The sequence below is a fragment of the Schistocerca serialis genome, chromosome 2 (genome assembly GCF_023864345.2).
Source record: "Schistocerca serialis cubense isolate TAMUIC-IGC-003099 chromosome 2, iqSchSeri2.2, whole genome shotgun sequence".
NCBI classification, from domain to species: domain Eukaryota; kingdom Metazoa; phylum Arthropoda; class Insecta; order Orthoptera; family Acrididae; genus Schistocerca; species Schistocerca serialis.
The window spans coordinates 856,213,777-856,229,465 of record NC_064639.1 but is presented as its reverse complement, the minus strand read 5'-3'; the positions used below and the strand labels follow the sequence as shown (position 1 = coordinate 856,229,465).

At 42.1% G+C, this 15,689-nt stretch overlaps 1 protein-coding gene across 1 annotated transcript in view; it reads right to left on the bottom strand.

Annotated features, from left to right (window-relative positions):
• LOC126458157 (probable chitinase 10) overlaps nt 1-779 on the bottom strand; it is a 393,594-nt gene extending 392,815 nt beyond the window's left edge. The window contains exon 1 of the mRNA XM_050095020.1: nt 564-779. Within this exon, the coding sequence (XP_049950977.1) occupies nt 564-566 (3 nt within the window). The 5' untranslated portion in view covers nt 567-779. The remainder of the gene's footprint in view (nt 1-563) is intronic.
• Between the last annotated feature and the right edge of the window lie 14,910 nt (nt 780-15,689).

Here is a 15,689-nt window from a genome sequence, read left to right as displayed (position 1 = left end):
ACGGAGAGCAAAGATACTGCGGAGAACCCTTTTCACGGATATCCACGATGTTTACTAGACATTTTAATTTGTGGATGTGTTTGCAGTTTGAGTGTAAACTGACCAGCACAAATAATAGAAAAGTAGATAAATTGCCGAAAGTGGACTATAGACGCTGGTACAGATATTGTTTCTGAAAATGGAGGTGTTCACGTAAGTATAAAAAATCAAAAAATATTTGAAATTAAAAAAAATAAGCATACGTATTCTGGGTAGATTATATAAAATAACTATAGAATGTTAATTTCTAGTGCAGTGCAACTTCGCGCGCCTCAAGATGTTTTTGAGAGTCCAAATCGAAATGCGTAAGGCTTAAATGAACGTGACAAATTTTAGTTACACGAAAGACGGCAGGACAAACACTGAGTACCAAACAGATCGTAAACACACGGTAATTTTTTATTGTGAGAGTTTTCCGCTGAACGGTGTGTTTAATGGGGTCAGGTGTCAAAGCAACTACGCTGCAAAGAGGATTTTTCTGAAAGTTCTTTGCAGATCGTATGGCGTGTACAGTGAGAACTCACCATGTTTGCTGCCGCCGTGGACCAGGCGAAGTCGCGAAGTAAAGGCTAGAGCGTAGCGCGAGGGTGGCAAGCAGGTGCGGGAGTCGGCGCGTGGCTGGAGTGTCGCTCGAGCAGCGGTACTGTGCGGTGTCGAGAGCTGCGCTGCGGTAGCTGGGTAGTCAGCCTCTCTAGTGACACTCACTGCTCGCTGCCGGCACACTGCAGCCGCCGCCGCAGCCGTCGCGGGCTCCTGCGGCCTTTCCCTCGAGCCGCGTCCGCCAATGGCGGCGCGGGAGAAATTGGAACGGCCAATGGGAGCGCGCTGGTCCGGTGCGGCGAGGCAGCGCGGGCGAAAAGGAAGTGGTAAGGTAAACGACGCCGATTCCTGCCTTACGAGCAAGAATGCGTGTGACATCTCAGGGTGAGCTGAATTTCCGCACGCGATAACGCAGCCCACCTTCTCTCACACTGCGGCCGGTATGGGCAGCCGCCTACGTTCACGAGGCCAGTAAACGCACTGTTGAGGCAACCAAACTATAGATGCAGTGAAACATTATGTATCATTGTGTCCAACGGTAAACGAAGCATTTACTTTCTAAGTACACCCTAAGGGGGAAAAAATAACTACGTACCAAGAAGGAATTATCTGAAAGGGACGGAAATGTGATGCACATGTACAGTCAAGTAAGTGATTACAATTTCAGAGAAAAATGGATGATTTATTCGAAAGAAAGAGTTTCACAAACAGAGCAAGTCAAAAACGCATTGGTACACTTCTCGCCCTTATGTAAGCAGCAGTTCGGCTTGGCATTGATTCATAGAGTTGGATATTCTCCTGAGGGATACCATGCCAAATTCTGTCCAACTGTCGCGTCAAAATCTTTAGATGGTTGGAGGGGTCTACCCATAATTCTAACATTCTCAACTGGGGAGGGATCCGGTGAATTTTCTGGCCAAGGTAGGGTTTGGCAAGCACGAAGATAAGCTGCAGAAACGCTCGCCGTTTGTGGACGGGAATTATCTTGCTGAAATATAACACCTGGATGGCTTTCCTTGAAGAGCAACAAAATGGGATGTAGAATACCGTCGACGTACTGCTGTGCTGTAAGGATGCTACTGATGACTGACAAAGGCGCCATGCTATGAAAAAAAAATGGCACCCCGGACCACCGCCCCTGGTTGTCTGGCCATATGACGGGCGACAGCAGGTTGGTATCCCACCGCCGTCCAGGGCGTCCACAAATACGTCTTCGTCCTAGCATCTCATTGACTGGCATAGAATTGTCTTTGGTGACGAACCCCGCTTCGAACTGACTCTCAGTGACCAATGAAGACGTTTCTGAAGACTCCCTGGACAGCGGTAGGATACCAATTTGACTATCGCCCGCCATACGGCCACACATTTCGGAGTGGTGGTCTCGGTTGCGATTTCTTTTCACAGCAGGACATCTTTGGTTGCCATCCGCGGCACACGTACAGCACCGCGGTACGTCGACGATACTCTACGCCCGGTTTTGTTGCCCTTCAAAGCAAGTCGTAGGAGGCATACATTTCAGCAACATAATGCTAGCTTGTAAAATGCGAGAGTTTCTACAACTTGTCTTTGTGCTTGCCAAACCCTACCTTGGCCAGCTTCAGCGCCGAATCTCTCCCCATATGACAGCATTTAGAGCATTAACGGCAGGCCCTCCAACTAGCTAGTTATTTTGACGATCTAAGGCTCCAATTGGACAGAATTTGGCACGATATCAATCAATGCTTAGCCAAATAACTACTTGCGTAAGGGGCAAATGTTGAACCACTTGTTGATTTGCTCAATTTGTGAAGTTTTTGTCTTGAATAAATCAACCATTTTTTTCTGAAGTTCTAATCATTTGTTAGTCTGTACATAGCTGCCGAGAATTAATCCGGGTTGTATGGCCTTGGTCCATGGAACTCTCCTATCCCTGATGTTTCGTCCAAGGCTACGTTGGACATCTTCGGAGGTGCTCCTGGTTCTGCTGAGTCTTGCCGACTGATGAGTCGGACCTCGAAGAACAGCCTAAATACCGTGGAAAGTGAGCGTGGTCTGGATTTCACGTGATAGCAGAGACAAACCTTGTCAAGGATAAAATATAACTGTCGATCATAGTACATCAAAGATAAAAACATCTCATCGATTCTGTAGCGCCACTATCCACCTATCACTATGATTCATAGCTTCTTCTTTTCTGTTAAAATTATCCCCATGTTTACATATTTCGATGGCTTCTCTATGTAGTCGTGGGTAATAGTTCGTCATAGTACATAAATCTTCAGTTTCCGAAAATTTCACTACGTGATCACCCGACTGAAGAACATGTTCCACCACGGCTCACTTGTCTGTTTTCCCTAGTCGACAAAGACTTTTGTGTTCCTTCAGCCGTGTATTCACACTTCTCTTTGTAGTTCCAATGTAGACCCTACCACATGTACACGGAGTCTTGTACACGCCACTTGCAGACAGAGGGGGACGTTTATCCTTAACGGAACGAATTGCTTGGCCTATTTTCTTAGTTGGTCTGAAAATCGGTCGAACGTTATGTTTCCTTAAAATCCTGCCGATTTGATCCGTTACTTTTTTGAAGAAGGGTAGCGAAACCGTGTTCTTCCATCACTGTGTCCTATCGTTGTCCTTAGGCCTCCTGTTATTCGTTCGCCAAACACTATTTATTTCCTTACCACAGTACCCATTCTTCTAAAAAGCCTGTTTTAGATGTTTTAACTCGGCGTCCAGGTATTCCGGCGCACAAATAATTACACCTCTTTTCTGATCTGCATGATGACTGGAATCCTTATGCAAGTATCTGTCGGTATGTGTAACCTTCGGAAAGGGTATTTACAATCTGTACAGTAACCATATGGCAGTTATAAGGGTAGAGGGGCACGAAAGGAAACGTTGAGAAGAGAGTGAGTCAGGGTTGTATGCTATCTCCGATGTTATTCAGTTTGTATATTGAGCAAGCAGTAAACTAAACAAAAGAAAAAATGGAGTACGGAAATTCAGGAAGAAGAAATAAAAACTTTGAGGTTTGCCGATTACATTGTAATTCTGCCAGAGACAGCAAAGGGCTTGGAACAGCAGTTGAGCGGAATGGACAGTGTCTTGAAAGCAGGATGTAAGATGAAGATCAACGAAAGCAAAACGAGGATAATGAAACGTAGTAGAATTATAACAGGTGATGCTGAGGAAATTAGATTAGGAAGTGAGACACTTAAAGTAGTAAATGAGTTTTGCCATTTGGGAAGCAAAATAACTGATGATCGTCTAAGTGGGGAGGGTATAGGATGTGGACTTTCAATGGCAAGAAAAGCGTTTCTGAAGAAGAGAAATTAGTTAAAATCGAGTATAGATTAGAGTGTCCTTTCTGAAAGTATTTGTATCTAGTGTAGCCATGTATGGAAGTGAACCATGGACGGTAAACAGTTTGGACAGGAAGAGAATAGAAGCTTTTGAAATGTGATGCTGCAGAATAATGCTGAAGGTTAGACAGATACATCACATAACTAATGATGAAACACTGAACAGGATTGGGGAGTAAAGAAATTTGTGGCTCGACCTGAATAGAAGAAGGAATTGGTTGGTAGGATCCATTTTGAGGCATCAAGGGCCATCAATTTATTACTGGAGGGAAGCGAGGGGGCTATAAACCGCAGAGAGAGACCAAGAGATGAATATAGTAAGCAGATTCCAAGGGATGTGGGTTGCATTGGTCACTCGAAGATGAAGAGGTCTGCACAGGATAGAGTAGCATGGAGAGCTGCATCAAACTAGTCTTTGGACTGAACACCACAACTACAACGATAGGTCACCTCACTGAAAAGGTCCCCAGCAGTCAAGCCTTTATATTAATGCCCACTAACAGGTATCCAGGTACATTTAATGGGACAGTGTGTTATTTCTGGAGATACTGCGTGCCAGTAGTAGAAAAGAAGGCGCATGAAAATATGTCCGGAAACAAGCCCACCACACAAAGTATTAATTTCGTGCTTAAAAGATCGTACTGGTCGCTTTGGAGTGTTGCAGTTACTGCAAAACTTGTAGCACATGGAGATGTCACCCTTCACCGATGACGTAAGCTATGGTAGTGAAGTGGTGTGTGTGCCCAATCGGTTGTATGGAATCAGGGGAATCGGGGCAGTGTAATGGCTCGATTTGGCCGGGACAAAGTCGCAGAAAGGAGCTTTCGTGTTTTGACAGGAGCATGACCACGCTGAATGAAACATTCTTAGGATGGCACATCGACGCGGAATTTTCTACCAGATATGGTGTACCGCTCGCAGCCAACAGGGGCCATAGGCGAGTGGGACACCTTGCCAGTCATAACCGGTGTCAAACCTCATAGGAACTGTTACCGTCACTCAATACAGATCCATCTTAACCAGTTTCCGAGCGAACGCTGTTAAGTTAACTAAATACAATGGTCTTTAGGAGTCAGACACCTCGCAACAAGACGTTGCTCACTGCGATACATGGGTCTGCATATCTTTAGTGGGGGCAAACAGAAATTGGACGCTAGTTCACTGGAGTAATGTAGTGTGCTCCGACGAGTAGCGGTTTTGCCTCTTTCCAAGTGGTGCAAGTTGTCAGTAGCACTGACAGGCCAAATATGCGTTCACTCGCAGTTTATGGAGGGGTCTGGAGCGAAGTCGACGTTCTGACTCATCCCAAAGATGTTCCATTGGATCCAGGCCGCAGCCCTGGACACGTCAGCCCATTTCAGAAATATCAGTGTTCACAAGTCATTGCGTCATTGCTGTATGACAGGGTTCAAATCGGAGCAATTTCTGTGATGACTTGGGGGAGTTTCTTGCACCATGACTCAGCCCCACTCATTCAAGTTACTGTGAATTTGATTCAAGATATTAATGTCACCATTCTTGCTGCCCAAATGTTGCCCTTTTACTTATACAGGGGCTAGCGGTTATAAGTGCATACAGTTTTATATATGATACCTTAATATGTACACATATCAGTACTTTGTTTTTTTCCCCCTCTGCGTTGAACACTCTTCCCACAAACTCATCACATCAATTACTACCTGATCTTCTCTGCACGGCAGTAACTGCAACACTCAGTCAATATAGACTAACCGTTATATGTCCACATGTCCACATTTCAACACGGACTTGCTGTCCGTGCAAAAATAAGCAGTAATGGGTACTACCACTCGTAACAGCTATAATTATAAGACTGAAAATAACGTAAATACAGATGTAATGTTATTCACACACCGTCCTTAGTCATCAACAGAAATATCTGCACTTCCTCCATTACACCATTTACATTCGTAATGAGTATGCCGGGGACACTTCCGTCATCCAAGACACCAGCAGCCATGTCTGCCGGGCTGCATGCATACGTCTCTGGTTTGACCAATACTCAGACACCCTATCACGACCAAACTGGCCCTTAAAAATCTCGAACTTTATTCCCTAGAAAATGTCGGAAACAATTTGGAAACGTTTAGGAAAATAGTAAACTAAACAATTGATCTAAATCAAGTGCTGTGACAGCTGCTATTGCTGCTGCCGTGTTCAGTAAGAGGTAGGAGAGTGAAACGCATCTCCTCGTTTGGGTATAGTTCTATTTGCTGCTGCTAAAATAATCCCAAGACCATTACTCCTTGTGCGTAGTATCGCAGTCTTTTTCTCGTTTAATTAAGGCCATGTCATAACTGACAGCCTTATCGCACAAATTAAGATACTTTCATCACCTCTTTTTTTGGTGACAAACTACCCGTGTTGTCCTTGCAGAATAACAGTGACAACGATTGTTGTTTCTTCACGGAGGAACACCATCCGTTTACCTCATGTGACAGTACCCTATACAAATGTTAAACGTCGACAGATTGATAGAGGAGCTCCAGAAGTTGGCCTTCCAACTCACCTGACCTTAGTATCTTAGATTCCTGGCTATGTAAATAAAGGCATTAGTGTATTCCACGCCCACTACGTGCACACGTCACAAAACCACGTGTCCCATGAATGTGACCAAATCCGTGAGCAAGAAGATGTGTTCCCACGAGTTCGTTATCCTCAGAGAGTGGCTGCATAAACATGTGTCAGAATGAGTAGTAGCCACACCGAACATATCCTGTGGAGTCAATAGTGAGATACTTCAGATGATGGAATGGTCCGTGTCTCAACAAGTGTTTGTTTACCTACATAATTATGTCTGTAGGAATTTTTCTAGTTGTGAACGGTGCTGTCTCCCGTAATAATATGCGATACTTATTCTTCCAAACACCCAGTATAAGCTCTTTCTGGATGTCGTTAGATGACTGCATGGTCATTATTGCTCGTCAGCATTGTTATCTGTGCCAGGCGGAGTCGCTGATACGCATACGTTTCCTCCAGGTCTTCCTGCCACGGGCTGCTTCACGGGCTACGTCTGTCCACTTATTCTTCAACGTTTCCTTCTAAAATCTTTCACCTTAACTATTTCACCTGTTTCCTCTTTGGTAGAATATCCTTCCGGCACATCTCGGCTGATACCAAAGTACACCTATGACCATTATTACCGCGATAGGTACTGCTTCTTTTAAGAACGGGAGGACCACCATCCGCATTCAATTCCGGCCTTTCTTCTCTGGTTCCAGTAAATCATTTCAGACAAAGGTCTGGAAGTTTTCCATCAAAATGTCGCGGTCAAATGTAATGATTATCCTTGTCCACATCGAGACAGTTCACTCGATTTTTCCGCGCGACTGCTACGGTCGCAGGTTCGAATCCTGCCTCGGGCATGGATGTGTGTGATGTCCTTAGGTTAGTTAGGTTTAAGTAGTTCTAAGTTCTAGGGGACTGATGACCACAGCTGTTAAGTCCCATAGTGCTCAGAGCCATTTTGAACCACTCGATTTTTACTACCTCATTGTCGACAGGTAATACTGTAAAGACGTCCACATTTTGGTTATCTCGGAGGTAGTTCGTTGGTGAAGGTGACCATCCTCGTACGAACCTCTTCTCCTCACAGTTGAGTCATTCCCATTGGTGTGAATTTCATCTCGATCAGAGTTTTACTACGGACTCTATCCGCACAAGGAGGCGCAGTCGTTGAGACAAATGCACTCGCATGGAAAGAAGCGAGGTATTCGACAGGTGTTCTATGCTTACGATTTCTTGATTTTTGTAAATCATTTATACCCAACTTTTGGGCACTTCCATCAACAACTCATACACAGAGACCGCAGGGGGGAGGGGGGTCGTGGGTTGCTGTTGGCAAGTGATCAGTCAAGGCTATCCAAACAGATATAGGTATAAAAGGACTGTAGTATGCGACAGATGTTCAGTTGTATTTCAGTGACAATGGGAATAACGCTTCAAGAGCAGCTACACCTGCTACACGTGCTGCTAGTGATGCAGATGAAGCGCTTGACGCCATTGTTGATCTGTTTTCTAATTTAGACGACGAACCACAAGAGCCGCGGGACATTATTCAAGAAGAATATGATAGTAGTGAATTAAACACTCCACCTATTGAGGAAACAGATAAGCATTTTGGAATAAAACAAAAAGCTGAAGAAGATCTTCGTCCTGATTCACGAGAACATAAGCAACCACGTGAAGAAACTCCAGTTAACGAAGTAGAAATGGCTGAAGAACGTTCTGCACAAATTCGTTCTGTGAATAATGATAGTGGTTCTGATGGGGGTATAAATAGTGTGGATCAATCGTCAAAGTTTTTTATGTGGAAAAGTGTAGATGCTATTAAAAATGGTGATATACATTTTATTAACACTCATCTGTTTCAAGTATGGGGTTATGGACATAGCTGACAAAATGTTAAAGATGCTCAAGGTAATGTTTATGCTAAACGTTATGTAACGTCTGCAGCTCAATGGTATTCTAATCAATTACGTCAATTTTTATCTAAAGCTCAATTTCATAGTTTACCTGATTATTGTTATGTTAAATCTACTTCTGTTGCTTTAATACCTGTTCGATTAGAAGCTTCATTTTCCACAAGTAGTACATTAAGTGGATCGGGATCCATAACAGCAGGCCGGAGTGGCCCAGCGGTTCTAGGCGCTACAGTCTGGAACCGCGCGACCGCTACGGTCGCAGGTTCGAATCCTGCCTCGGGCATGGATGTTGGTGATGTCCTTAGGTTAGTTAGGTTTAAGTAGTTCTAAGTTCCGGGGGACTCATGACCTCAGCAGTTAAGTCCCATAGTGCTCAGAGCCGTTTGAACCATTTGAACCATTTGATCCATAACATATGTACCATTTATTATTTATAATAATGGTGGAAATTTAGCTGTTGTTCATGAAATAGTTGAAATAAATAGTACAGCCACTAATCCAATGTTAATTAGTGGTATGAAAGGAAAAAAAAGATTTAACAAAAATCATGTGGGGAGATGGATATAACGATTATCCTTCCTGCACAACAGTAGTACGTAATTGTCCTAATTATGATTCATGAATTATACCCTTTGACACTAGTGGTTCAGTGAAAAAAAAAATGTGGAGTATACAAAATGAAGTAAGAGGACCAGTATTATTAAATAAAATATATTCACAAGGTATAGCAAGTCGTGCAGTCGAAAATTCAGAAATTTTTTCGTGGAATTACAAGCCACAAATAGGCATAATTAAAACAGCACGGTGTGCTCATGGTATCGGTTTAGCATATGATACATATATGTTAGGTTCAACGAATAGACCTGCTTTTTCAACTGTAATGAAAAATGTAAGTCCATCTGGTTTTGCAATGCAATAAGAAAATGAAAAATTAAAACCAATATCTAATAATATAACATTATTTGTGTACGACCAGCGTATTGAAAAAGATCAGGAACTAGGTAAACTGAATATAATTCATCAATCACCGCAAATACCTAGTTTTAGTTTAGGTATTAATCATGTGCCAAATAATACTCCCACAGAAGGAAATTCATTTGTGAATGCTAAAACGGTAATTCAAATGACAACTAGAATTACTATAGGAACTAATTATGAAACATATAATTCTCAAACACATACATTAAGTCGTACAGACGAAATGTGGATGACTTCTTCTATTAAATCTTTTGTAGATGATTTTAGAGGTGTGAATTCCATTTCGATCAGAGTTTTACTACGGATTCTACCCGCACAAGGAGGCACAGTCGTTGGGACAAATGTACTCGCATGGAAAGAAGCGAGGTATCCGACAGGCGTTCTATGCTTACGATTTCTTGATTTTCGTAAATCATATATAGTCAACTTTGGGGCACTTCCATCAGTAACTCATAGACAGATTTGCATCTGCGTTATACAACTGTTTGAAAGGTTTAAAGTTACAAGAGAAAAATGGGTCTATGCCGCATGTTCCATGAATGGCGACCTGAGTACTGTTGCTAATTCTGACTTGAATGAAACAGAAAGTCTGAGTAAGAAATAGTTGTGAATGACATTGTGTTTAAGGACGGTAGTGCCAAGAGAAAAAGTGAAACAGTCCGGTTAGTCGGCCTTGGCCAATGACTTGCGTCTGACAAATGTCTGAATTCGTAAACAGCAAGTGCCAAATATTGGGCGTGGCTGGTACCGGCCATTGGAATAATATTACCTCATACTACAGCCTAGTCTGAGTATAATTATTTCTCCTTCCATCTCTACTAGTCACACTGCAATGAAGCTCTCTCTAGCGAACGCTTCTAATCTCGTATTCGTTTCCAATTGTCTCACTATAGTCTTGCTTAATGCTGTCTATCTTTATTTTTCCGGAGTAAAATACGGCTGTCATCAACAAAATTTGGGTTGAACAAGGCACTGCTTTCTCACTTGAATGAATTTCCCTCATTATGAGAGTATTGTAGGGCGATCTGTTTTAACTGTTAAAAACCATTCATAAGCCAAGATCGAAAAAATAGTTATTTATTCAAGACAACCGATTTCATCAGTCTTAGCTGTCACCTTCATGTTTTAAACAGTTTTCATAATAAAATCAACATGTTTTACCATAGAAAAATGTTTAAGACCAGAAGATGACAGTTAAGACTGCTGAAACGTGTCATTTAAAATAAAAAATATTTTGTGCGGTATTGGCTTTTGAATGGTTTTCAACAACTGTCAACTGAAAATACAAATTGCTCTAACCCGTTAAATTTGCTATGTTATACTTTCAACTACGCGTTTTGGAGGATTCTACTTCCATCGTCAGTTGAATTTATGTTAGTTAATGAGGCCTACATATATTGAATGTACAACGCTTGGAGAACCTGTTGCACATTAAGTGGTCATATGCTCGTTTTCCAGCCGTACTTACGTCACGTACTGCACCCACCTGCTGTTCGTAATGATCAAGGTCAAGTCTAAAATAACATGACCACAATGCTTTGCTAAGCATACCCTGTTGCATGTTGTATATCCTTGACTTCATATGACGTTTTAACTGACGTCCAGTCAGTTATAGGGCGACCTACAGGATGTAAGGTACGTGACAAGACAGGTTTTGTAAACGGATTGCCTATGAAAGTAAGTCCCAATATGCCCTGAATTGAAAGGGATGCGCTCTCATATATAATGTTCAGACCCGGGAGTCAACCAGTAACACGATACAACAATGAATCTTAAGTAACGTTACTAAGACAGCAACCATTTACAGCGGGCATAGTAAAAGAAGACTAAATTTACGAGGGGCGTTTGAAAAGTCCGTGCAAAAATAAAAACTACTTACTTGTTTGGGGTAAACCTTTTTTATTTTTCGACATAGTCTAGTTTTAGACTTACACACTTCATCCAACGCTATTCTAAGTTGTTGATCCCTTCCGAATAATAGGAATTGTCCAAGTCCGCAAAATAGCTATTAGTTGGTGCAATCACCTCCTCGTTTGAATAAATTCTTTGTTTTGCCAGCCATTTCTTCAAATTAGGGAACAAATAGTAGTCCAGGGGAGCCAAGTCTGGAGAATAGGGGGGGGGGGGATGTGAAATGAGTTGGAATCCTGTTTCCATTAATTTTGCGGCCACAACTGCTGAGGTGTGTGCTCGTGCATTGTCGTGATGGAAAAGGACTTTTTTGCGGTCCAATCCAGGCGTTTTTCTTGCAGCTCGGTTTTCAAACGGTCCAATAACGATTAATAATATGCACCTGTAATAGTTTTAGCCTTTTCCAGATAGTCGATGACGATTACCCCTTGCGAATCCCAAAAGACTGTCGCCATAACCTATCCGGCCGAACGAATCGTCTTCGCCTTTTTTGGTGCAGATTCTCCCTTGGTAACTCATTGTTTAGATTGTTGTTTGGTGTCAGGAGTATAGTAATGAATCCATGTTTCATCCACAGTGATGAAACGACGCTTAAAGTCCTGCGTATTCTTCCTGAACAGCTGCAAACAATCCTTGCAACATTTCACACGATTCCGTTTTTGGTCAAGCGTGAGCAATCGCGGAACCCATCTTGCGGATAGCTTTCTCATGTCCAAATATTTATGCAAAATATTATGTACTCGTTCATTCCAGATGCCCACAGCACTATAAATCTCACGCACCTTAACTCTTCTGTTATCCATCACCATATCATGGATTTTGTTAATCATTTCTGGAGTCGTAACCTCCACAGGGCGTCCAGAACGTTCAGCATCACTTGTACCCATATGACACTCCGAAAATTTTGAAACCACTTATAAACTGCTATAATCGAAGGTGCAGAGTCACCGTAATGTTTATCAAGCTTCTCTTTAGTCTCCTGAGGCGTTTTTCCTTACACAAAGTAATGTTTAATCACCACGCGAAATTCTTTTTCGTCCATTTTTTGACAGTCACTCGACTTCCTTGATTCACACGAATGCTAAACACAAAGAAATAGACCAATATGGATGAAACTTGGTGTGCGATCTTTCCAAAGATGCCGCGGTGCCATCTCTCGGAATTTGCACGGACTTTTCAAACACCACTCGTATGTGAACTTGAGTACTCTAACAAACATTTCACCATGCATGAAAACGCTGTAAAAGAAGGTTGCTCGTGGCTGCGTGCAGTGTGATGGGTGTGTGAACGTAGTCTGTTCTAACAGCTCACAGTTACAAGACAACAAATAGTCACACCTTTTATAGAATGAAGGACTGCCACGCTGCCGCCCCCAGCACCTCCCTTTCCTGCTAAAAGATCATGCATAGAAGCACGGAGTACAGTGATATGACAATGAATGACTCTATTTTTGATACTGATTGCAATCAAATATCCATAAAAATTCTACTAATTTCAGAAGGCAAGTGGTATGTTTCGAGTCGAGTGATTCATGATAAATGCTGAGTGCATGTCGGCATAAACTCGTTTAAATAGGACAGTTATTGGTAAGGAAAACTGGTTTAGTAAAAGAGGCGGTCAAAATGTTTCCGCTTGAACGCATTGCTGTGTGTGTACGCAAGGTAGCGCGACTGCGATAAAAAAATCGCGCAAGATCAGACACCGGTAAACGCTCATCAGAAAATGAAGAATGTGGAAGGGACAGCATATCTGTTGAAAACCGCCGTTGTGGGATGGTGCTCCAAGTCTCCTGAAAGATTCGACACCCATGTCACAAACGTCGTAATGCAGAAGGTACGCCAACTTATGGGGGAGACTCTCGAGAACCTGCCCTATAGTCCTGATCTCTCCCTATGTGATTATCGTGCCTTCGGTCCTTTAGAAAGGGCCTTCGAGGGTTCGACGATTCCTGTCGGACGAGGTTGTGCAGCAGGCAGATACGGACTTCATCATGCAGCAGGACACGTCGTTTTGCCAAACGGAAATCTTCAGACTGGTGCTTCGGTGGGATGATTGCCTCAATGCTCACTGCGATTTTGCCTGATCGGCATACCGAGTCTAGACTGTACGGCCTTCGAACTCAAACTTTGTCATATTCTCTTAGAGAATTTTTGAATACAGATCCCCACGATTGTCTCCAAAAGTAGTTAAATTGCGATACCACGTGCAACATTAATTCGCAGAAAACACGTGGCACACAGAGTTCATTCACGTGAGTCGCAAAACTTCCACAAAGGTTCATTGACAGGAAATATGACGAAATTAAATGTTCTAAAATCCGAATGAATTAGAAACAGATCTTGTACTGAATATCTAAACCCAGTCTCCTCACAAGAGCACAAAAATCAAGGCTCCACATCGGAGACACGTTTCCAAATAATCAATGTTCAGTGCAGCCCACCACCTCAAACTTAGCTATGCTAGTCACGAAATATAGTTCCAAAAGAACTACACGCTCGCTGTGAGTGGTTTAACAAAATTGTATTGCTAGTATGCTCTTCCTGCGCACACTCAACTGCGTCTTGCCACGACGTTGTACCATAGACAGCTAACCGCAACGTCAAACTCCAAACAAGACCGTACGCTAAGCTCGCCTAAGCACAAAAGCGTCTTTTAACACGCGACCCTGAATTCGCAGTGGTCCACACTGTGACCTGATTGGTCAGCTCGGCCGGAACTCAAAGAATACTTGCTTAACAGCATACAGCCTGACGCAAACATAGAGTACGTTGTTCTCAATTGATAACTGGGTACAGAATTATATCTTTTTAGAAGACATGCGTTAACTGATGCTCGAAATAACTGAACAGTGAAGGTAGTAAATTGAATAGTGATAGTTGATAATGTAAGATCCTTTTTTCTATTCGCAATTATAATATTCTCTCATTTTTTATTAAGAGCATCTGCTCCAACCTGTTAAGCCGCATAACCTTGCTAGAACCTCTGCTGTCTACAATAACGTTTAACTTCGGACTCCGTACTACAAGCGATAATATTAACACCTTTAGCACTATTTTAACATAAAGCGAATCTTTTGCTAATGTTAAACGCATTTGTATCTCTCTGAATACTAATTAAACTATCGAAATCCCTCTGTTAGGTGAGAAAACTACGTGATTGTTCTATCCAGTAACAAAGTGCATACTTCACTTCGCTACTACCTGTAATTATCTGCCTTATAATTAACGATTCCCACGACTACCCGTAATTATCGTTACAATAATTAATGTTTCCCACTAAAGCACAGTGGCAGCATTTACCACTGGATCAGGAACCGATACTTATTCACCTTGTGAACTTTTCTCCTGAAAATCAGTCATTCTTCTTGCTGATACTGGATACCACATCCTGAAGGGACGAATTTTCAAAGTACGTATGTTTATTCAACTTAGAACAGATAACGAATTTAAATTTCCAGAAATGTACAAATGACTTTCGTACTATAATGGAACTGACAAGATCTAGACTGACTTTTCTTTTCTAGCATTACTTTACAAACTGTGTAAGGACAAAACGAAGTTAGTAACCACGAATAGACTGAAGTTAGTTTAATCTTGAGACTTTCAGAAAGTGAATTTAAACGAATGAAATCTAGTCAAGTACTGTAACAAAGCGACCTATCAAAGGTGTGTGTCTGCACTTTCTTACTTTAACAAACTATACAACCATAGGTTTCACTGTTGTTAAATTTCCTTACAGTGACGGTAATTAAGATGAGATTTACACAAATTAATGCTAGGTACTTCCTGTACAGGAATAGGGGAAGAAATTGTCTGTAGCTTTCTTTTTCAGAAGCATCGCGGCTGCGCATGTGGTGTAAAAATGCTTCCACAGATTCTTCACGTCTCTTATTAATTAGACGCAGAAAAAATGCCGTAATATCTCCCGTAGATAAATTTTTGAAGTAAGATGTCAATCTTGCAACAACACATTTTGGTCTAGGAAATTTTTCATCGACATCTCAAATTGCTCCAATTGTCACGAGACGACTTTTTACTAGAGATGTGCTAACAATCGTCTTCGTCCTTACGTTGTATCAGTGCTACCACCAAATATTTAATATGTTGACGATCGCATCAATACATGGCCTCACAAAACCGCTGTTCGATGGCTTCTGTCCACAGCTCTGTCTGTCTGCGGTATACTTTGTCCCACGTAAAAGACAATCAAAAAACGGAACGACGAAGGAGAAACATTGACCTTTTTCAGGCCTAATGGCTTCCTCATTTGCTTGGCAGAATATCACTCTTTTCGAAAAATAAAATACAGCATCCTTCGCAAGAGCTCAGATTTTATAAACATAATTGCTTTAAATCCGTAAGTATTATGTATAGCTTTGAAATCAAAGTGCTGTTACCAAAATCATCCGCTAGTGTTTACCGAAGTGACAGTACAA